The 23,274-nt window shown below is 43.1% G+C and overlaps 2 protein-coding genes across 2 annotated transcripts; both read left to right on the forward strand.

Moving 5' to 3' along the window:
• The first annotated feature begins 408 nt into the window (after positions 1 to 408).
• LOC124648756 lies at positions 409 to 2,312 on the forward strand. Its single transcript, XM_047188466.1, has 3 exons — positions 409 to 924; positions 1,179 to 1,443; positions 2,272 to 2,312. Exons 1-3 carry the CDS (start codon positions 409 to 411, stop codon positions 2,310 to 2,312), a joined length of 822 nt encoding a protein of 273 aa, XP_047044422.1.
• Positions 2,313 to 5,370: 3,058 nt separating this feature from the next.
• Positions 5,371 to 10,153, forward strand: LOC124707721 (LRR receptor-like serine/threonine-protein kinase FLS2). Its single transcript, XM_047239400.1, has 2 exons — positions 5,371 to 9,475; positions 9,584 to 10,153. The coding sequence occupies exons 1-2, from the start codon at positions 6,709 to 6,711 to the stop codon at positions 9,997 to 9,999; spliced, it is 3,183 nt and encodes a 1,060-aa protein (XP_047095356.1). The 5' UTR covers positions 5,371 to 6,708; the 3' UTR covers positions 10,000 to 10,153.
• The last annotated feature ends 13,121 nt before the right edge of the window (positions 10,154 to 23,274 follow it).

Here is a 23,274-nt window from a genome sequence, read left to right on the forward strand (position 1 = left end):
CCGGGCAAAAAAGAGGGAGCAATGCCACCGGCCGTTTTCGTCGCCGCGCCGGCGCGCTGGAGCGGCAGGAGAGGCTCTTCCGGGGAAGGGAAGGGTGGTGCAGCGCAGCCGGCCCTGGCCGACGCCGCCGGAGAGACCCGCGCTCGTGAGGGTTTGGGCCTGGCGGGCCAGGCCGAGAAAACAGCCCGCAAGCCCATCTTGTGCCCAAAGCCCGGCACGGCGATGGCGTGTCAGGCTGGCACCTTGAAATACTTGGCGCCCGAAGGTAACCGCCTCAACTCTCAACAAACATCGCTCGCCTCGCCTCTCCTCTTCACCCCCTCGCCGGAGCGCCACCTCTCCGTCCACCTCGCAGCGGCCACCGCGCGCCTCTGCTCTTCGGCGGTCCAGCAGCGCCGGCGGCGACCGATGGACCAGTTCCCCGACGGGTACCCGGTGCGGCTGCGGAGCGCCGTGCACGGCACCTACCTCCGCGCCGACAAGGACGGGGATGGCGTCTCCCTCGGCCACCGTCGGGCGTCCATGAAGGTGGCGTGGTTCGTGCACCGCTACTACGGGGACTACCAGCACGTGCTCCTCCACAGCGCCGCCTACGGCCGCTACCTCTACGCCACCGACGCCCCGGCGCCGCTCGGCTGCCTCGGCTTCCGCGTCGCGCAGCGGAGCTACGACGGGCTCGAGGATGAGGCCATCAGGTGGCAGCCCGTCAGGGTCGGGTCCCGGGGCGAGATCCTGCTCCGCCGCCACGTCGCCCAGGGCGGCCCGGACAGCTACGGCTACCTCCGCGGCAACGGGAAGTACCTCATCTGGAACGACAGCGTCGTCAGCGTCCACGACGTCGACAAACTCAGCACCATGATGCGCTGGGTGGTGGAGCCCGTCCCCATCACCGACCGCATCCCCCGCCTTCCACGTCCGACTAGGGTGAGTTCGCCATGCCCGCCCGCTTCTGGATTCTTCTCGAGTTGCTTTCGGGGTTTAGGGGGGCGGTTCCATAATCTAGATTGTCGTTAACCTTCATCGGAAATTTAACCGCGGGGATCGGAAATGGTGCTAAATTCATTCGCCTGGGAGCAACCCTTGGTTCTGTTGGGGCTTGGGAGCAGTTCTTGGTTGCCGCCTCTGTTTCTTGACTTCCTGCGACTTGCTGAATATAACCATGCTTCTCTGCAACGCAGCTCCACCTCTCCGTCCTTCAGCACTCGCGGGTGGTGATGTTCACGGGGAACGGCGAAGGGTTGTACGCCAACGACATCTCGTTCACTTTCAGGGGAAGGTCCGTGCACCGCCTGAGGAACGAGCTGGTCAGCCGGCTGGGCATCCCAGGGAACGTCTCCAACGACCTCGTCATGTACGTCCGAGCGGGCACATACGGGCGCAATACCCCACTCGGCGTCAACCTATCCCGCAGCAGAGAGACCCTCGTAATCACGCCGGAGCCAGGTGAGAGACCCTGTTATATGTACTGGAACTGGCAGATACTATTGCTGCATGGCCATGATCTTTTGGTTACTGGAGTGCTTTTTATCTGCATGTGTTTGGAAAGCTTATACTGAAACCGTTACAGTTCGGATCAGATTATTCTAAATGGTAGTGTCAAGAAACTATTGTAGTCACTAGAACTCAGGAATCGTAGTCCGAGAACAATAATGTACTGAAACTGTCACTGAGTTCCTTCAGTTAGGAATTTTGGGAATAGTATGAACTGTTGTAGTCTTGTAGATATGAGTAGTAAAGGTAGCTGAACCTAAACAATAGGTATTTACATTGTGCCTTTTGGATTTATCAGTCTGTGTATGCTAGAAAGTTGCCTAAAGCTGGTTGGTTGCTGGGGAAAATCATTTCACTAGTCACTTGAAATTAATGGGTCTGAAACAACTGTCCCAGGTTCATATGATACAGTTCTTCAATTTAATAACATTTGCTGCTACTGAAAAACATTGGAACTTGAAAACCCAAATCAATCCACTCACCTCAGTTCAGCTTCACAAAGAAGATACTGATTTATACTACTGTAATTATTTTGGCCTACTGTAATTGTTTTCAATGAATGTGAGCAAAATTCAATGCAGCACTACATGAAAGCTAGTTTCTGCACATTAAATTATTTACAGGTTTTTATACATCAGCTGTTTTCTTGATCTTGCTGTTGAATTGTTTTAACAATATGGGATCATTGATCTGTTGCAACAGTTGCAGTTCATGTGGCATGATGCCTAACTTTTTCACTAATTTCTGCTAATACTGCTTCACTATTTTCTCCTAATTCAGCAAACGGCGGGCTGCGATACCCGGATTTCGATGCAGAGTAGAGAAAGAACAGAGCAGGTCTCCTTGCCTTACAGTTCACCTCTTCAGAAGTGTCGCTGCCTCGGACACTGCGACATGAGAAATCTTAATTTTTTTTGCATAGAGATATAGGTTGAGAAAAACTCTGTGGCTCTTGTGTTTCTGGCGAAACTTATCTGTTCTAGTGACATTGCTTTGACCTAACGGTTCTAAAAGTTCAGAACCTGTTTGAATAATAAAGCAGTGACATTGGTCTGTAATGGCCGCGTTCTTATTCTGGCAAAAACTTCATTTCTGTTAGCTGCATTTATCTTGGATGTAGCATTTGAGTTTACCTGTGCTGTATGAAGTTTCACTCCAACCAAAGGCATCACCCTTTCTTTCTATTCTTCTTTGTTGGTTATGTGTGACAACAGCAACCTAGACTTACCATTTTGTGTTGGCCCAGTTAATTCTCTGATGAGTACACTAGGGTGCAAAATTCTGAAGTCGAAAAGGTTATCTGAAATTCGAATAATAATTCTACCATGAAGGTTGTTCTCAGTTTATGCATCCTTCTCCATTCTAGTTTCAGGACACTGAACACTGCAGTTTTCTTTTGAATTCTGGACATGCAGTGAACTCTGCTAGTTATATTGTTGCAAATCTTTGTTATGAAAATCGTGGCGCAGAGGTGGGAGGCGACTCAAAAATTGTGCATATTATCCTTGCAACTTAGTTCTCGCCACAACAACATGTATTGCACGATCTCGTGCAAGCCCAGGTTTGTGTGGATGTCACTAGCCCAATTATTCAACATGAGTTCATCCATAGTTATCAGAATCATGATTCAACTATGCGATTTTACAACTTTACAACTCAAATTGTGTGGATCAATTCTAAGATTATATTAAGTAGGATTTATATGGTTTTATGATTTTGATAGTTCCGATCCTACGGTTTACGATCCTATCATAGAGGGGAGGTTCCGATATGATTAGGAATCACAATTCTGTCAACCAAGGTTAATCAGCAAAAGTTTAATTTGGAGCTTACGCCGTTTTTTGGGTATACATCAAAGTTTAAATAGCGTGCTAAATGAAAGTAGCGGCAGCCTTTTTCAAACGTATGTACGCTATATCATGGTAATAGCGTGCTATATTTCAAATAGTGTTTTGAAAAAAAACAAATGTAGCCTAAAATAAAGGATTTCACTAAAAATGTTGGATATATAGTCCAAAAATGACGGAATCATACATACATAACCACATACAAAAAATAGATCTCCAATTTTTTAGAAGGTTAACATGAGCATTCCACAAGGCAACAACATACTCCCTCCGTCCCAGTTCGCAAGGCAAAGTTTTCAAATATCTTTGCCCAAGGTGAATTCTCATTGGCTCTAAATTTGCACGTTAAAACATGCATGGAGTACTAGTGTGTGGTGGGAGATGAAAAGAGGAGTGTTTGCATGCAAAAATGAATTAGTTTACTCCCACAATAAATGCAAAATGTGCCTGGGAGGTGAGGGATTTTGGGACAAATATTTTTTGGGAATTTGCCTTGCGAACTGGGACGGAGGAAGTAGTATAAATTATTTACTAAGAATCATCAGCATTAGCGATATTATCTTTTGATTCAGAAGAGGAACCATCAGATTGTAGTTCATCACCACGAAAAAGTGAAAGAACTTAGCTTGAAAAATAGCACGCTAACGCTATGAAATTTTAGCGCAATATAGCATGTTATTTCGTAAATAACGCGAGAGCGAGCAAAATTACTAAAATTTAACGTAGACCCTCCAAATATGCTATAGCGTGCAACGAAGAAATATCGCGCTATTTAAAACCTATGCATGCCAGGGTTATATATTTTTTCGATAAAGGATGCTTTATTATTTTAATAAGCAATTACATCCAGCCTCTGCATAACCAGGATGCACACAACCGTTTTGTTGTCTCAAGTCCAAAAGGATAAATAATAAAAACTAGGCGAGATACATATCGGAACGATGAATCATATAACGCCTAAAGTGTAGGTGGGGCATCTATCCGTAGACTATGCTGCCACCCATGTAGGGAAAAATTATCCCTGGCCGTAGCCTCCAACCGTGTACAGACCTCCGTAAATAGCTGTCGGTTCTCCACTCGCTGTAGAGGTAACCATGAACGGAGAATACTTGTACATCTGTAGATGACCTGCAACAAAGAACAATTTTTGTCATTAAAGATCTTGTCATTTCTACATAGCCAAAGCGCCCCCACCCTAAGAAGCAACTTAAACCTTGAATCTATACCATGAAGCCAATTGCCAAAGACATTGGCGACACTAGTCGGAGGATACAAGGTAGACGCTACTTGGATGACAGACCATATAGATCTCACGAACTAGCACTCGAAGAATAAGTGTTTGATTGTTTCGTCCTGATGACAAAAAACACATCGTGTACTTCCATGCCAATTCCGCTTAACAAGATTGTCTTTGGTGAGAATAACCCCACGACGAAGATACCATCCAAAAAATTTAATTTTTAATGGTATCTTCATCTTCCAAATCTTCTTATTGTTGTCAACTGGTAAATCAGAAAGCAGGATCGCATTGTAGAAAGATTTTACGGAAAAGGTACCATCTACATGAAGGTTCCATCTAAATTCGTCTGGTTCGGGTGATAAATGAACCCAGGGTTATATATGATTACAAGTTTTTTTTGTTTTGCATAACTTATGTATTACTTCCTATATGATATAATGTGATATAATGTGAAGTGTAAATTTGTTCTCTGCCATTTTCTACGTGTTAAAGATGATGGCTCGCGTGGGTTTGGTAAAGGTCAATATTCTGAAACAAATACGTTTTTTTTAGCTCAGCTAGGATGGGCCATCTGTTCGGGCCACAAAATTAGTTTAGTGGGCTGGGCCGGGATTTCTAATAAGCCCTTATCGGGCTCGCCGTATTCCTACGCTAGGTATTCCTCTTCCCAACGCCAGCCATCCCTCTGAACTCCGGCCGCCACCTGCCACATCTCCGAGACCAAGTAGCTGCAAGCGGCGTTCATGGGGTGCCCGAGATCCTTATCTGCTTGCCAGGTAGGTCGCTTCTGCATGACATCACGGTACCCACAACCCGCCGCTCCTTGAACAGTGAGTGGAATTTTACAGTCGGATGTTTGGCATCATCCCTGCTGCGATGGCTTGTGGTTCCCATGAAAAATACTATCTTTCATTAGAAAATAATATGCGCTGTAGAAATTGCATCAAGTTTGATGCCTGGATGCATTTTTTCCAGATCAGTAAAATGATATGTCGCTGCGACATCGTATTGCTGCGAGTTTTACCTCTACAGGTGTGCCCGATGCTTCCCTGACGTTTGTGGAATAGACCTGAGTTAGTGCTATACTAGGAGGAAGTGGAGTTTGTTGATCTTGAAAACAATGTCCGTAGACTTTTCTCTTTGAAACTGCTCACGGAATTCCCCTCCAGAGTCAAGACACGGTGCTTTCATGTCTTAGGAGCAAAGTGATATCATGGTTTTCCTTTTGTCACAGGTCATGGTCTCCCGTTAGCTAGTGTTGAACTGTCCATCACTTCAACATTGAACCCACCACCAACAATTGTGATTCCAACCAACTCCTTAAATCGTAGTGATTGGCACTATTTGGTAGCATCAATTGCACTATTGCATACAGAATTAGGAGGTTCTAATATAATTGACTCAGCTCAGGTACTTGATTTGAAGAAAGATTAAGCTTAATTAGGATGCACTCGATCCATGCTTATTCTTCTACACAAGTTTAAGGATTCCATCTATTTGATTTCATCTTGATCAAACTAATTCTTCTTGCAAAATCCATTTCGGTTGGATTCAAGTACTGTTCTTTTTCCTGGAGGTCCATCACTTCAGTACATGAGTGGCTAATTGAGGGAAAATAAACTGAGAAAAATTTGTCTAGAAGACTAAGTTTGAACCATCTTAAGTCCAGTTCTAGATTTATTTAAGATGGGATACCACCAAATTGATCTTACAGCTAAAAGTAAGAAAATTAACCTCTTGAACTGTTCCGTACATTCCCTTTCATTGTAGGCATGTATTTCAATATGACTGATGACGGCAAAATAGCATTGATGTGGACGGAAGAATCAGCTTTACAATTTGGTGAGGACTGACGAGGAAAGAACCTATTCCTCCTGAAGTCCTGATGAACTGTGAGATGAGTTATGACCGGCAATACCTTTCAAGATGGTTAACATTTTACATGTTTAGACAATCTTTATAAAGTCAAGGTCAATCAATCAACTGCGGGATTTATTCACGACTCTTACATGTTGGGCTGTACCGTGTACCTAACATAGAAGAGCTCTATAAGTAAACCATGAAGAAGTAACAACATCGTATGTAGCAGGCTCTATAACTCACAGAATATCCAAGTTCTTAATACTTTCCATGGCTCCCATGGCCTTTCCTCTCATTCTCATAGTACTTGCACTGCTCTTGCCGCAACCAGCTATCTTGCTGGTTGCTCCTTCCCTCCTTCGCAATAATGGCACAGACCTTGGTGCGCTGCTAGCCTTCAAAGCCCAGCTCTCCGATCCTCTCGGCATCCTTGGCAGGAACTGGACCACTAATACATCCTTCTGCCACTGGACCGGTGTCTCTTGCAGCCGGCGCCGACAGCGCGTCACCGCTCTTGCACTGCCAGACATGCCCCTCCAAGGGGTGATCTCACCTTATCTCGGTAACCTCTCTTTCCTCCTTGTCCTAAACCTCACTGGCACAAATCTCTCGGGCTCCATCCCATCTGATATTGGTAGATTGAGTCGTCTCGCCATTCTTGATCTTAGCTTTAACAGCTTGTCAGGCACCATCTGTCATACCATAGGAAACCTCACAAAGCTACAAGCCCTTGTTCTACGCGCAAACGAGCTCTCTGGGCAAATACCGGATGGTATTGGTTCCTTGCTCATGCTTCAGGTTCTTGACTTGAGACGTAACCAGCTCTCCGGTCCAGTACCTCCTAACATCTTCAACATGTCTAGGCTTGTGGATATGGTCCTAGGGATCAACAATCTAACAGGGCCTATACCTAGCAACGAAAGCTTTAGCCTGCCTATGCTGCGAGTAATATCTCTTTCTAGAAACAAATTCACTGGTCGAATTCCATCAGCCCTTGCGGCATGCCAGCACCTTGAGACACTTGACGTCGGGGGAAATCTTTTTGTGGATGTCATGCCGACTTGGCTGGCTAAACTTCCACAGCTCACCCAACTTTCTATAGCAAAAAATGGCATCGCCGGTCCAATCATACCTGTGCTCGGCAATCTCACTAAGCTTAGTGTGCTTGAACTCTCATTCTCCAACCTAAGCGGACAGATTCCGGTGGAATTGGCAAAACTGAGACAACTCACCTACCTCCACCTTTCCTACAATCAGCTTACAGGTCCTTTTCCCACCTTTATTGGGAACATGTCTCAACTGTATTTCTTGGCACTAGAATCAAACATGTTGACTGGATCAGTACCATCAACACTTGGAAACATCAGGAACCTTTCACGCCTTGATATTCGAATGAATCACCTCCATGGGGATCTTGAATTCTTGGCCGGCCTTTGCAATTGCAGGCAACTCCAAATCCTTGCCATATCAACCAATTCCTTCACTGGGGTTCTGCCCAACTATGTTGGAAATCTCTCTAAAAATCTGTTAGAATTTACAGGAATCAACAACAACTTAACAGGCGGGCTTCCAGCTACACTGTCAAATCTAAGTGATCTCCGTGCAATAAGCTTCGCCAACAACCAACTAACAAAAGAAATCCCAGAGTCCATCATGATGTTGGAGAATCTCCAAGCACTTGATCTTTCTAGAAATAGCATGTCTGGCTCAATTCCGGCTCGAATTGGCATGCTAAGGAAAATTGTTATGTTGCTACTCAACGATAATAAATTCTCTGGCTGCATACCAGATGGCCTAGCTAACCTAACCATGTTAGAGTACATTTACATATCTTGTAACCTTCTCTCTTCCACCATACCATCAAGCTTGTTTTACCTTAATAACCTTGTTGGACTAAACTTGTCACATAACTCCCTAACCGGTGCATTGCCTTCTGATCCCGGCCACATGAAAGCTATTGACAAAATAGATTTGTCTTCCAACCTCTTAATTGGTAGCCTTCCAAGTTCATTTGGACAGCTCGCAATGTTAACGTACTTAAATCTGTCACACAATTCATTCGAAAATTCCATCCCAGCCTCTTTCCGTAGCTTAACCAGTTTAGCAACTTTGGACCTATCATCTAACAAACTTTCGGGTACTATACCCAATTACTTTCCAAACTTCACCTACCTTATTAATCTAAATCTCTCCTTCAATAAGTTACAAGGCCAAATACCAACTGGAGGTGTTTTCTCAAATCTCACATTGCAATGTTTGATGGGGAATGTTGGGCTATGTGGTGCTCCCCGTCTAGGATTCTCACCATGTCTCGACAAGTCTCACCCAACTCATGGTCGACACATCCTCAAGTTTGTAGTCCCAGCTGTCACCATTGTGGTTGGTGCCTTCGCAGCTTGCTTATACCTAATGCTCAGAAAGAAAAACAAGAAGCAACCAGATGCTATGGCTTCTTCTGACATGGCTGATGTGATTAGCCACAGGTTAGTATCCTACCACGAGATTGTTCGTGCCACCGAAAATTTCAGCGAAAGTAACTTAGTTGGAGTTGGGACTTTCGCCAAAGTTTTCAAGGGCCAACTGGACAATGGATTAGTAATTGCGATAAAAGTGCTCAATATGCAAGTCGAGCAGGCCGTGAGGAGCTTTGATGCTGAATGTCAAGTGTTGCGGATGGCTAGGCATCGTAACTTGATAAGGATATTAAATACTTGTTCCAACATGGATTTCAGAGCACTGCTGCTTCAGTACATGCCCAATGGTAGCTTGGCGGCACGCTTGCACACTGAATATAGGGAACCATTAGGGTTCATCAAGAGATTGGATATTATGATCGGCGTGTCGGAGGCAATGGAGTATCTGCACCATCATCACTATCAAGTTGTTCTACACTGCGACCTGAAGCCTAGCAATGTGTTGTTTGATGAGGAGATGACGGTGCATGTTGCCGACTTTGGCATCGCAAAATTACTTCTAGGCAATGACAACTCTGTGGTTTCAGCGAGTATGCCAGGGACAATTGGCTATATGGCACCAGGTACTTGCACTAATCACTCTTAGTTCAGCACCTTGTCTGGTAAGATTGATAGGCAGTTTTCATTTCATTATTTACAAATGTGTTTTTGTTCAATTACTTCATGAACAGAGTATGCTTTGGTGGGAAAAGCATCACGGAAAAGTGATGTGTTCAGCTTTGGAATAATGCTGCTCGAAGTCTTTTGTGGAAAAAGACCCAGTGACCCCATGTTCACCGGAGAATTGAGCCTGAGGCAATGGGTTTCCCAAGCATTTCCTGTAACTCTTATTGATGTTGTGGACGACAAGCTACTGCAAGATGAAGAAATTAATCTTTGCTTTGATCACCAGACCGACATTTCTTTGGGGACTTCTCCAACTAGCATGACTAACAACCTTCTTGTGTCAATATTTGAGCTGGGTCTGATGTGTTCGAGCGAATCGCCTGAGCAAAGGCTGGCAATGAACGATGTGGCCACAAAGCTGAAGAACATGAAAAATGGATTACTCTCCCTCTGCATAGGCAATGCAAAGTCCACAACATAGCCAGTTTTTTTTTTCGAAAAGGAAGAGCCCACAACATAGCGAGGTGAATCTATAATAAGTTTGAGTTTCCACTGTACATCGTATATTGTAGCAATAGGCATGTATTTCCATTACGTGTGCAACCTTAATATTGTTCAGATTATGTTTGTATGTCGAACATGTCATGTTGACTGTTACTTGTTTATTCAGTTAATTTGATTATCGCATGATTTACGCTGTCTTTAGCAGAGTTGTAGCATGTATGATTCTCCGTGATGTACCAGGAAGAACTTTTAAGATGTAATACAGGGGTCATTCATCTGCGACGTCACCCCACAAAATTACTTCAATGAGTTGGAGATTTGTCTAGAAAGCTCTAAATAGGGCTGGTAAGATTCCTATGCTAGATATTCCTTGACTCGTATATATGTGAAATTATATGCCGTTTGCAGGTGGACCATAGTGGCCAATGTTTGTATGTGCTAGCCGATATTATTTTTGAGATCGTGGCTGAATTTTTGGTAGGATTGATAATTTTTTTTGAAGATGTGGTAGGGTTGTTTTGGGCACCAACCAAACGCAACGATAAGGCCAAGGGATGAACACGAACCTCACTATAACATGCATGGTACTCCTTTAGGGCGATTACATAAGATGGCGCCATCCCAAATTACCACAGAAAAAGTGTAATCCTACCCCAGATGATTTCACACTTGTGTCCTCCATCTCGAAAGCGTGCCGCACACTCCTCTCATGGCGGAGAGAAACAGATCTAGACAAACGAGGGACCTGCCATGGGTGTCCCCTGTCTCCCCCCCCTCTCTCTCCCCACCCAAGGAGGGCGGTGTTGAGAGAGCCCAACGGTGCGGCTACCAGCTAGTGGAGGACTCCTCTCCATCTCCATAGGTCTGGGAGATGCACTAATAGACGTGAGACCACGCGTGGCGTCTTGCGAGCACCTGCACAAAGACAAAGCAAGAAGGCGACGAACATGCAGTGCGGTTTGGATAGACCGAGTCCACTCACGCATGATGGGGAAAGCAACGTTTGTGTCCCCCTCTCATTCCACTGAACCAATCATACAATTCCGGAGGTGGAGGATCCAAGCACGGGATGCTCCGGAGGATGGTTACGCTATCTCGGAAAAGCTTTCCAAACACTTAGGGTCTTCCTGGAGTCCAAAATATGTCGTAGTACATATTTTAGTGGCATACATGGGTCGTGGTAGCTAGGAAATAAGTTCGGAGATTCTTAATTCTTTCATGCACCTAATAGGAGCCCTTCAACAACTCCACCCATTATTGTTGTGCTCTAACCCCACTGCCAAGTGATATATATATAGAAAAGGAATCCTCGGCTCACTCTTCACTGCTACATAATAGTAAGTCAGAGAAGAGACTTATATTTGCCGAGCTAGATGTCAAGTGCATCGGAAATAGTTTGAGCGGTGTTCACTGGGAGCCAAAAGGAAAAGGCGCGTGGCCGACAATATTTCCACGACATTTTGGTTAGCTCGGTGATTAGCTCGCTGCCACAAAAACATGTTTGCAATACGTAGGGTTTGCAACGTGATACATCAACGATTGTGCAAATAGGTGTCGCCGAAATTAGTTCTATATAGGAACTCATCACTTTCGTGGTATGTAATACCCTTACAATAATTAATATCTCCGGCGACGTGGACGTGGCGACCAAACTCCACTAAACCCTAGGTGCTCATCGCCGGTGATCGCTTGAGATCTTGGTGATTGGGTCCTTCTGATCCGATCATTGTGATCTCCTCCTCCTCCTCCTCCTCCTCCTCAAGGTAACTGGTCTTTCATCTTGTCTTCGCCATGTCTTCCCCTGCATGGATCTGGAATGTCTCCCATTCATCCGTGGAAGATCTGGATAATGGTGTTCGGAATCTGTTGGATGGTGAGTTACACATCTGGCCTGCTAAGAGATGGATCGTGTTGGTGGATGTGGAAGGTTCACCAATCATTGGTAAGTTCATGTGTAAGGATGATGATGAAGGAGATATGCCCTAGAGGCAATAATAAAGTGGTTATTATTTATATCTTTATGTTTATGATAAATGTTTATATATCATGCTATAACTGTATTAACCGAAACATTAGTACATGTGTGATATGTAGACAACAAAGAAGTCCCTAGTATGCCTCTTAAACTAGCTTGTTGATTAATAGATGATTAGTTTCATAATCATGAACATTGGATGTTATTAATAACAAGGTTATATCATTATATGAATGATGTAATGGACACACCCAATTAAGCGTAGCATAAGATCTCGTCATTAAGTTATTTGCTATAAGCTTTCGATACATAGTTACCTAGTCCTTATGACCATGAGATCATGTAAATCACTTATACCGGAAAGGTACTTTGATTACATCAAACGCCACTGCGTAAATGGGTGGTTATAAAGGTGGGATTAAGTATCCGGAAAGTATGAGTTGAGGCATATGGATCAACAAGTGGGATTTGTCCATCCCGATGACTCGATAGATATATTCCGGGCCCTCTCGGTGGAATGTCGTCTAATGTCTTGCAAGCATATGAATAAGTTCATAAGAGACCACATACCACGGTACGAGTAAAGAGTACTTGTCGAGAGACGAGGTTGAACAAGGTATAGAGTGATACCGAAGATCAAACCTCGGACAAGTAAAATATCGCGTGACAAAGGGAATTGGTATCGTATGTGAATGGTTCATTCGATCACTAAAGTCATCGTTGAATATGTGGGAGCCATTATGGATCTCCAGATCCCGCTATTGGTTATTGGTCGGAGTGAGTACTCAACCATGTCCGCATAGTTCACGAACCGTAGGGTGACACACTTAAAGTTGGATGTTGAAATGGTAGAACTTGAATATGGAATGGAGTTCGAATATTTGTTAGGAGTCCTGGATAAGATCCCGGACATCACGAGGAGTTCCGGAATGGTCCGGAGAATAAGATTCATATATAGGATGTCATTTTATGTGAATTAAAATGATCCGGAAGGTTCTACGGAAGGTTCTAGAAGGTTCTAGAAAAATCCGGAAGAAATAAGGATGGAAGGTGGAGTCCCAGAGGGACTCCACCCACCTTGGCCGGCCAACCTAAGGGAGGAGGAGTCCCAAGTGGACTCCCCACCATGGTGGCCGGCCACCCCACCAAGGAAAGGGGGAGTCCCACTCCCCTAGGTTTGGACACTTGGAAGGTTTTGTTGGGGTCTTATTCGGACTCTTTTGACCTAAACCTTGGGGCCTCCACCTATATAAAGAGGGGGAGAGAGGGGCTGGCCGGCCACTCAAGCCACCACCATGGCCGCACCCCTCAAGGGTGCCCTAGCCGGCGCCCTCTCCCCAAACCCTAGCGGTCTCTCTCCTCCACCACATCCCGCACGCTTAAGCGAAGCTCCGCCGGATTTCTCCACCACCACCGACACCACGCCGTCGTGTCTGTCGGATTCAAGAGGAGCTACTACTTCCACTGCCCGCTGGAACGGGGAGGTGGACGTCGTCTTCATCAACAACCGAACGTGTGACCGAGTACGGAGGTGCTGCCCGTTCGTGGCGCCGGAAGCGATCGTGATCAAGATCTTCTACGCGCTTTTGCAAGCGGCAAGTGAACGTCTACCGCAGCAACAAGAGCCTCATCTTGTAGGCTTTGGAATCTCTTCAAGGGTGAGGCTCGATATCCCCTCGTTGCTACCGTCTTCTAGATTGCATCTTGGCTTGGATTGCGTGTTCGCGGTAGGAAAATTTTTGTTTTCTATGCAACGTTATCCTACAGGTGGTATCAGAGCCGTGTCTACGCATAGATGGTTGCACGAGTAGAACACAATGGTTTTGTGGGCGTTGATGCTCTTGTTGTCTTTAGTTTGAGTACTTTGCATCTTTGTGGCATAGTGGGATGAAGCGGCTCGGGCTAACTTTACATGACCGCGTTCATGAGACTTGCTCCTCGTTCGACATGCAACTTGTATTGCATAAGAGGCTTTGCGGGTGTCTCGTCTCTCCTACTATAGTGAAGATTCAATTTACTCTTCTATTGACAACACTAGTATCACCGTTGTGGTTCATGTTCGTAGGTAGATTAGATCTTACTCGAAAACCCTAAACCACGTAAAATATGCAAACCAAATTAGAGACGTCTAACTTGTTTTTGCAGGGTTTGGTGATGTGATATGGCCATGATATGATGATGAATATGTATGAGATGATCATTATTGTATTGTGGCAACCGGCAGGAGCCTTATGGTTGTCTTTAATTTTCATGTTGAGTAGTATTTCAAAGTAGTTGTAATAGTTGCTACATGAGGTGAACAACCATGAAGACGGCGCCATGAACCTTGACGCTACACCGACGATGATGGAGATCATGCCCGTTGATGATGGAGATCATGTCCGTGCTTTGGAGATGAAGATCGAAGGCACAAAGACAAAAGGGCCATATCATATCACATATGAACTGCATGTGATGTTAATCCTTTATGCATCTTATTTTGCTTAGATCGCGACGGTAGCATTATAAGATGATCCCTCACATTAATAACAAGATAATAAAGTGTTCTCCCCTCGTATGCACCGTTGCCAAAGTTCGTCGTTTCGAAGCATCTCGTGATGATCGGATGTGATAGATTCAACGTTCATATACAACGGGTGTAAGCCATGTTGCACACGCGGAATACTTGGGTTTGCTTGACGAGCCTAGCATGTACGTGACATGGCCTCGGGACAACGGAAACCGAAAGGTTGAACACGAGTCATATGGATGATATGATCAACATGTTGATGTTCACCATTGAAGCTACATCATCTCACGTGATGATCGGTTTTGGTGTAGTGGATTTGGATCGTGTACCACTTAACAACTATGAGGGATGTTGTATTAAGTGGGAGTTCATTAGTAATTAGATTAAAACATGAACTAATTATCATAAACATAGTCGTAGTAGTATTTTGAATTAATTTTGTAGTATTGGCATCCGTTTTCTACCATGCGGTAGTCTTGTTATTGAGATAGAAATACCGTTAAAATCTGATAAGAAACTTTACGGATTGGTACCGTATTGTTAATGAATCAAGAAATGATTAAGTCCTATTGCAAACTTTTAGTAAACCTCACATTTTTGATTCAAAGAGCTATGGTTTCAATTAGTACCTAAAGTTATCTTGTCTCCGTCGAACTTGAAGTTCAAATTTGTTTGAAAAGTAAGGAGCTGAAAATTTAGTTTTCAGAAATAATCAAGGTATGAGATATATGAGATATCTAAGACCTTATTGCAAGATGATAGAATATTATATGGTGAGACTACATAAACTCATAAGTTTTATGGGAATGTATGAAGGTTGAAGACGCCAGGCGTCACAATCCTCAAACTATTGGGGCACTAACGATATTCGCATATCCATGAAGTTATCATCCTTAGTATGCACCGTTGCTAAGACTCGTCGTATCGAAGCATCACGTGATGATCGGGTGTGATAGATTCTACGTGTGCATACAACGGGTGCAAGCCAGATTTGCACATGCGAATACTAAGGTTAAAACTTTATGAGCCTAGCATGTACGTACATGGTCTCGTAAAGTCATCATGATACAATGGATAAAATTATGAGTGAAATTGTTCATCATATTACAAGGTTACTAATAGTGAAATCCGGAACACTTATCATATGATGATCAACTTCAAAGTAAGAACCTCAAGGTTATTGGTATTTGACCAACAAACCTAGAAGTTAATGATGTTGAAGTGTTTTCTGAATAATGAGGAAAGCTAAAAGAGAAACTGCAAAAGATATTTTGGCAAAAAGAAAAGAAAAGACTAGAAAGTCTAGCTCGGGTGTATATAAATGATATACATGTTATGGTTGTATTCCTAGTTAAGTCACACTATGAAATTCTTGGGTATTAGTACTATATTGGTTGGTATGAAGTGTCATACAAAACAACGCAATACAAGAATACAATGGCCTAAGTGATCGACAAGGAATATGATAGGAATGCACGTCTGGAACAAAATAAAGTGTTATTATGTTCGTCATTGGCATTCTATCTAGCCCTTAGAATTTATAATAAAGAACTTAATAATTGTTATTTTGCTCTGGTCAAATGAAAACAATGAGTTGTTCAAATTATGACATTACTCAATGTACGATGGATAAGTTATTATAAATCTTAATGGTGAAACACACATACATAACACTGACGCTAAAATGCCATAAGGCAAATGATTTGAATTCCACTTATTTGTGGAACCGCCATTTAGGTCATGTTAGAAAGAAACGCATGAAGGAACTCCATGTAAATGGATTTTTGGAGTCATTTGATTTTTGAATCATTTGGCGCTTGCAAATCTTTTCTAAAGAGAATGATTAAAATACCGTTCATAGGCCAAGAGTTGAACGGGCAACTAACTTAGTGGAAAAATACATGATGATGTATATGGTTCACTGGGCATAGTTGTGTGCGGGAGATTCTTATACTTCATAAAAACTTTCAACAATGAATTGAGTATATATGTGGATATATTCAATAAGGAAGAAGTTTGAAACATTTGAATGGATTCAAATAAATTTCAGCATGAAGTGGAAATCATCGTAATAGAAAAGTCAAATATCTATGATTGGATCATGGTGAAAATATTTGAATTACGAGTTTTAGCGAACATCTAAGAGAGTCATGAAATTGTTCTACAACTCACATTTCTTGGAGTATCACAATGATGATATAGTATCCGAGAGATGTATCCAAACCTTGTTGGATTAATGATGAGATAAAATATTATGATGCCATTATATTTTTGTGGATTATGCTTTAGTGACTACCGCTTTTACACTAAATAGAGCATCATCATGATCCGTTGAAATGACACCATACGAGTTATGGCATGGGTATAAATCCTAATAGTCCTTTCTTTAAATTTTGGTCTAAGAGTTTACAAACCAAAATCGGATGAATGTCTTTGTTGGTTATCCCAGAGATTTAATTGGGAATTCTTCCCACAAGACAAAGACAAAAGTGTTTGTCAATGTTTCTTATTTCCGAGAAATGGTTTCTAGTGAAGTATTTGAGTGGGAGGACAATATATTTTGATAAGGTTTATGAACCCGAGCATAATGATCGGAGTAGCGCAAGCATCGGAATTGGTTTCGGAAGCGGCCACGACGATCATGGCTCCCATGACTACAAAGTGTTTTAGCCATGGAGATCGAAGTACATATTGAACCTTGTAGGTATGGTTTACTTTGTGATCAAATAAATGATTTGTGGACAAAGGATTGATTTTGAACAATGATAAACCAACTACAAATAAAGAAGTTATGATGGGCCCTGACTCGTTAAAATGGCTATACGCCATGAAATCCAAGATAGATGAATACTTTTTGAAAGTAAATGGATCTATAAAATTGATGGACTTGGATGGAATATCCTTGAAGAAGCTTGACTTGTCGAAAAGTTGTTTACGACAAAGTTCAAAGAGTTGACTATGATAAGATTAGATCTTCCGTAGCAATGCTTATAGTCTATGTGGATTATTCTAGTAATCACTACATATTTCTTTTATGAGATATGTTAGTAGGATGGCAAAATACATTACTTATCAGAAGTGTGTACTAAAGGTGTATACAAGATACAACCAAGAGTTTTGCTGATCCATGGAATACTAGATAGGTATACAAACTTCAATTGGATGAAGTGAGTATCGCGGAGTTGGAATCTTCACCAGATGAAATAGTCAAAGAGTTTTTGATTTCATCAGAGACGATGAAGAGGCTTGCATTTGCAAGAAATTAAGTGGGAGCGCTGAGACATATTTATAATACTTTATGTAGATGGCATATAGTTGGTTATAAATGATGTAATTATATACTTGATTAAAAGGTTTCATTGAGAAATTAATTTCAATGAAAGGATATGGACTGAAATATATTTAGTGTCAAGATCTATGAAGATAGATTGAAACACATAATAAGTTTAAGTCAAAGTACATAGAATGGATATTGAAGTAGTTCAATATAGAAATATTAAGAAGATGTTCTTGTCATGTGAAGTTTTTAACAAGACTTGAGTGTGTCTGACACTCAATGAGTAAAAACACATGAGTGATTTTAGATCACGGATAATATGTACAAAATCAGATATCTTGTGCTCTAAAATGTTATGAGCATATAACAGAATGATTCATGAGATGATCATTGGACGACAGTAAGAGTATCCTTGAGTACTTTAGAAGAACCAAGGATATATATATATATTTTTTTTGTATGGAGAAATGATAAACAAATCGCTGTAAGGTGATTACACCGATATTTGTTTTGTCACATATAAAAATAAAATTTCAATCTCAAATTAGACTAAGTGTTGTTTTTAAAAGGTAGCACAATGAGCTAGAAGTTGTTCGTGCTAGATTTAGAAGAGTTCTAAATATTGTGACGGATTCTACAAAAGAAGGCAGAATATGTCATTGTTTTGACAATGACAAAGGATGTTAAAGTCAAGAAGTTCTTTGAGAACTTGGTGTAGTTCCAATAGTGTCGAACTTTGAAGCTATATTGTGTGTGACAATATTAGTGACATATTTCAGACCACGGAATTAAGGTTCCACCAGAAGACCAAACATATTTAATGCCGACTCATTTGGAAATGAGTGATGCGTTGAGACGCAAATGAATTACAAAATACATATGTTTCTGAGCGTGTCAGGCCCGTTGACTAAAGCCTCTCCCGTGAGCAAAACATGATAAAGCACCAGAAGGCCAAGGTGTTGTATCTTTACAAATGTAAACTAGATTATTGACTCTAGTGCAAGTGGGAGATCGAAGGAGATATGCCCTAGAGGCAATAATAAAGTGGTTATTATTTATATCTTTATGTTTATGATAAATGTTTATATATCATGCTATAATTGTATTAACCGAAACATTAGTACATGTGTGATATGTAGACAACAAAGAAGTCCCTAGTATGCCTCTTAAACTAGCTTGTTGATTAATGGATGATTAGTTTCATAATCATGAACATTGGATGTTATTAATAACAAGGTTATATCATTATATGAATGATGTAATGGACACACCCAATTAAGCGTAGCATAAGATCTCGTCATTAAGTTATTTGCTATAAGCTTTCGATACATAGTTACCTAGTCCTTATGACCATGAGATCATATAAATCACTTATACCGGAAAGGTACTTTGATTACGTCAAACGCCACTGCGTAAATGGGTGGTTATAAAGGTGGGATTAAGTATCCGGAAAGTATGAGTTGAGGCATATGGATCAACAGTGGGATTTGTCCATCCCGATGACGGATAGATATACTCGGGCCCTCTCGGTGGAATGTCGTCTAATGTCTTGCAAGCATATGAATAAGTTCATAAGAGACCACATACCACGGTACGAGTAAAGAGTACTTGTCAGAGACGAGGTTGAACAAGGTATAGAGTGATACCGAAGATCAAACCTCGGACAAGTAAAATATCGCGTGACAAAGGGAATTGGTATCGTATGTGAATGGTTCATTCGATCACTAAAGTCATCGTTGAATATGTGGGAGCCATTATGGATCTCCGGATCCCGCTATTGGTTATTGGTCGGAGTGAGTACTCAACCATGTCCGCATAGTTCACGAACCGTAGGGTGACACACTTAAAGTTGGATGTTGAAATGGTAGAACTTGAATATGGAATGGAGTTCGAATATTTGTTCGGAGTCCCGGATAAGATCCCGGACATCACGAGGAGTTCCGGAATGGTCCGGAGAATAAGATTCATATATAGGATGTCATTTTATGTGAATTAAAATGATCCGGAAGGTTCTACGGAAGGTTCTAGAAGGTTCTAGAAAAATCCGGAAGAAATAAGGATGGAAGGTGGAGTCCCAGAGGGACTCCACCCACCTTGGCCGGCCAACCTAAGGGAGGAGGAGTCCCAAGTGGACTCCCCACCACGGTGGCCGGCCACCCCACCAAGGAAAGGGGGAGTCCCACTCCCCTAGGTTTGGACACTTGGAAGGTTTTGTTGGGGTCTTATTCGGACTCTTTTGACCTAAACCTTGGGGCCTCCACCTATATAAAGAGGGGGAGAGAGGGGCTGGCCGGCCACTCAAGCCACCACCATGGCCGCACCCCTCAAGGGTGCCCTAGCCGGCGCCCCTCTCCCCAAACCCTAGCGGTCTCTCTCCTCCACCACATCCCGCACGCTTAAGCGAAGCTCCGCCGGATTTCTCCACCACCACCGACACCACGCCGTCGTGCTGTCGGTTACAAGAGGAGCTACTACTTCCGCTGCCCGCTGGAACGGGGAGGTGGACGTCGTCTTCATCAACAACCGAACGTGTGACCGAGTACGGAGGTGCTGCCCGTTCGTGGCGCCGGAAGCGATCGTGATCAAGATCTTCTACGCTCTTTTGCAAGCGGCAAGTGAACGTCTACCACAGCAACAAGAGCCTCATCTTGTAGGCTTTGGAATCTCTTCAAGGGTGAGACTCGATATCCCCTCGTTGCTACCGTCTTCTAGATTGCATCTTGGCTTGGATTGCGCGGTAGGAAATTTTTTGTTTTCTATGCAACGTTATCCTACAGATGATGTGCTGGAGGTTGGATCTGTGGTTGAGTTTTCGGTTTTTCATGCACTAGTGGATCATTGCATTCTTTCCCCTCCTGAGCCCCAATCTAGGATGGGGAAGGTGCAGATGAATGACATTTCTAAAACCCTAGATCTAGCAAGTTTGTTCAGATCTTGGAAGATCACCTATTCCACCACTAAGGATCTTAATCGAGGAAGTATGAAAGCCTATGATGGCTCCTTGTGTTATTGCATGGACAAGTATCTCAGATTATTTAACGCAAAAAGTGCCCTCATTGGGTGCCAGAGAGTTTCATCTAGTGATCTGTTTCATGTTGGTGCAAAGATACGTTTCACTGGTTATGTGGTCAGAATGAGGAAGCTTATTAAATCTAATCCAGCTGTGGATGATATATCTGTTAAGGACACAGCCCCAGGTGATGAAAGTGATGGTTTAAATAAGGCTAAGGCAGTGGTTAATCATTTGGAGACTTTGTTGGCACAGGGTTCTGCTAATCAAACTGATCAGGCTACTCCAACCTCATCAAGTTTTGTTCATGCTGCTCTCTTTAAGGATCTGGATTTTTCTCATGGTATCAATTTTGCTAAAGATGTCAAGAACAAATTTAATCAGGAGGTCCATCCATCTTCTTCCTCTGGTCATTTTATTATGGTGGTAGCTTTTGGTCGAGCTACTTTCAAACTTGAGGAAGATTTAGTGGGTATTGCCTTGGAAGCTGCTATTGGTGGTTTTTGTGGGCAATTAAAGGTATCTTTGCTGCAGGATAGAGTTTTCTCTTTTGATGTCTCTAGTAAGGAGGTGGGTTTTCATATTCTGAAGCTTAAGAAATTCTCATGTTCTTAGTTCAAATGCTATTTTTATCTGTGGGGCCGAGGAGGGCCTAATTGGACATGGGAGTTTCAGAGATGGCAGAGAGACATGGAGGAAGAATGGACTCTGGTGAGTCCATCAAAGAAAACCATGCAAGATGGCTTAGAAGCTCTCAAGAAGCAGATGCCCAAATCAATTTTAAATCAAAAGAATAGAGCTAAAAAGAATTTGGTTTTTGCCAAAAATCTTGGATATGAGGCATGCTTGGGTTATCAAAGCACTGTAAAGCCTGCAACAGAGGCAGACGTTCACTCTGCCACGTTTGTCACTTCCTCTGCACCACATATTTCTTATTCGACTGTCAAGCCTTTTCCTTCTGTGCAGAAGAGTTTGGATGATGATGCTAATGAGCAATTACCAATCTTGGGTGAGCCTAAGGAGTCACAAGCTGAGACTACTAAGGCGGCTGAAGAGGAATTTGAAAGTATGATTGATGACATGGCATCAAATGTGTGGAATTGTGGTCGATGTTTAAGTATGGGCCACCATACACCTGATTGCACCAATGATATTCGATGTCGGTCGTGTTTTAGCTATGGTCACGTGAGAAAGAAGTGTTTGGATAATAAAAAAAGAGGGAAAGTTTGGGTGCCTAAAAGGAAACAGATTGGTACAAACTTGGGTACCCGTACGGATAAGGAGGTTGCCGTTTCAGGAGTTGCCACCTCGGCTTCTGTTTCTATTAATGATACTCTGGATACCTTGCAACAGTTCGAACAGATTAACCCTGTTTCTTCCCCTGTCTCGGCGAGTCCGTCTTCCTCGCAGGCAATGTCGGTTTTCGAGGTAGATGCAACTCCATGGCTCCCTTGGGGGCACGAGATCATCGACGACGGTCCAACTCGTTTACCTCGCACCTTCTACTTTGCTTCGCAAGATCCGCCACCTCGACATCTTGATTACTGCATTGTGCTGGTTGATCCTCCGCCGCCACCGGCAGCGATGGCGCTTTGGAGGGAGCAAGTTCACGATTTTCTCGTCGGGCCTCTGCAGCGCAATGTGGTAACGTCCCAGCCTAGCTTATTTGGTGTTGGTCTTTATCAGATGAGTAGCCCAAACTCGGTGAATGCGCTAGTACAGCATGGTCAATATCAGATTCAGAATAGATTGCTGAGGTTTGTGCATGTGGGCGAGGCGCCGCAAAACCATCGCGCTGCACTGGGTTTTCGTCGTGGTTGGCTGATGTTCCTTGGTGTGCATCCAGATTACCGCAATGACTTTGACATTGCGTAGGCAGTTGCCACTTTTGGTCAGTTTCATACCTGGAACAATAATGATCCTGTCAAAGATAGGGTGTTGGTTTATGCTTCCTTCCCTTCTCCACAGTTGGTGCCTCGTGACGTTGTGTTTGGGAGATTTGCTACGCTTGGAGGGGCTAAAGAATCATGGACTGCTCCAGTTTATATTTTGACAGCAGAGTTTGCTGAAGCACTGCCAACTGATGAGGACCAGATGCCACCAGATGGTAACCCTCACCCCTTCCCGGGAGAATTGCACTCTAACAACAACATCTTTGTTAACCCACAGTTTCCACTTTTGGTCAGTTTATATTTTGACAGCAGAGTTTGCTGAAGCACTGCCAACTGATGAGGACCAGATGCCACCAGATGGTTTTCGTCGTGGTTGGCTGATGTTCCTTGGTGTGCATCCAGATTACCGCAATGACTTTGACATTGCGTAGGCAGTTGCCACTTTTGGTCAGTTTCATACCTGGAACAATAATGATCTTGTCAAAGATAGGGTGTTGGTTTATGCTTCCTTCCCTTCTCCACAGTTGGTGCCTCGTGACGTTGTGTTTGGGAGATTTGCTACAGTTGGAGGGGCTAAAGAATCATGGAC

Source organism: Lolium rigidum, chromosome 4, assembly GCF_022539505.1.
Source record: "Lolium rigidum isolate FL_2022 chromosome 4, APGP_CSIRO_Lrig_0.1, whole genome shotgun sequence".
In the NCBI taxonomy this organism is placed as follows: domain Eukaryota; kingdom Viridiplantae; phylum Streptophyta; class Magnoliopsida; order Poales; family Poaceae; genus Lolium; species Lolium rigidum.

Excerpts from the sequence above, each read along its gene's own strand:
- LOC124707721 (XM_047239400.1), top strand. The coding sequence starts at position 6,709 with ATGGCTCCCATGGCCTTTCCTCTCATTCTCATAGTACTTGCACTGCTC. Across the intron at positions 9,476-9,583 it reads AATTGGCTATATGGCACCAG|AGTATGCTTTGGTGGGAAAA; the intron begins GTACTTGCACTA and ends CTTCATGAACAG.
- LOC124648756 (XM_047188466.1), top strand. The coding sequence starts at position 409 with ATGGACCAGTTCCCCGACGGGTACCCGGTGCGGCTGCGGAGCGCCGTG. Across the intron at positions 925-1,178 it reads GCCTTCCACGTCCGACTAGG|CTCCACCTCTCCGTCCTTCA; the intron begins GTGAGTTCGCCA and ends TCTGCAACGCAG. Across the intron at positions 1,444-2,271 it reads CGTAATCACGCCGGAGCCAG|CAAACGGCGGGCTGCGATAC; the intron begins GTGAGAGACCCT and ends CTCCTAATTCAG.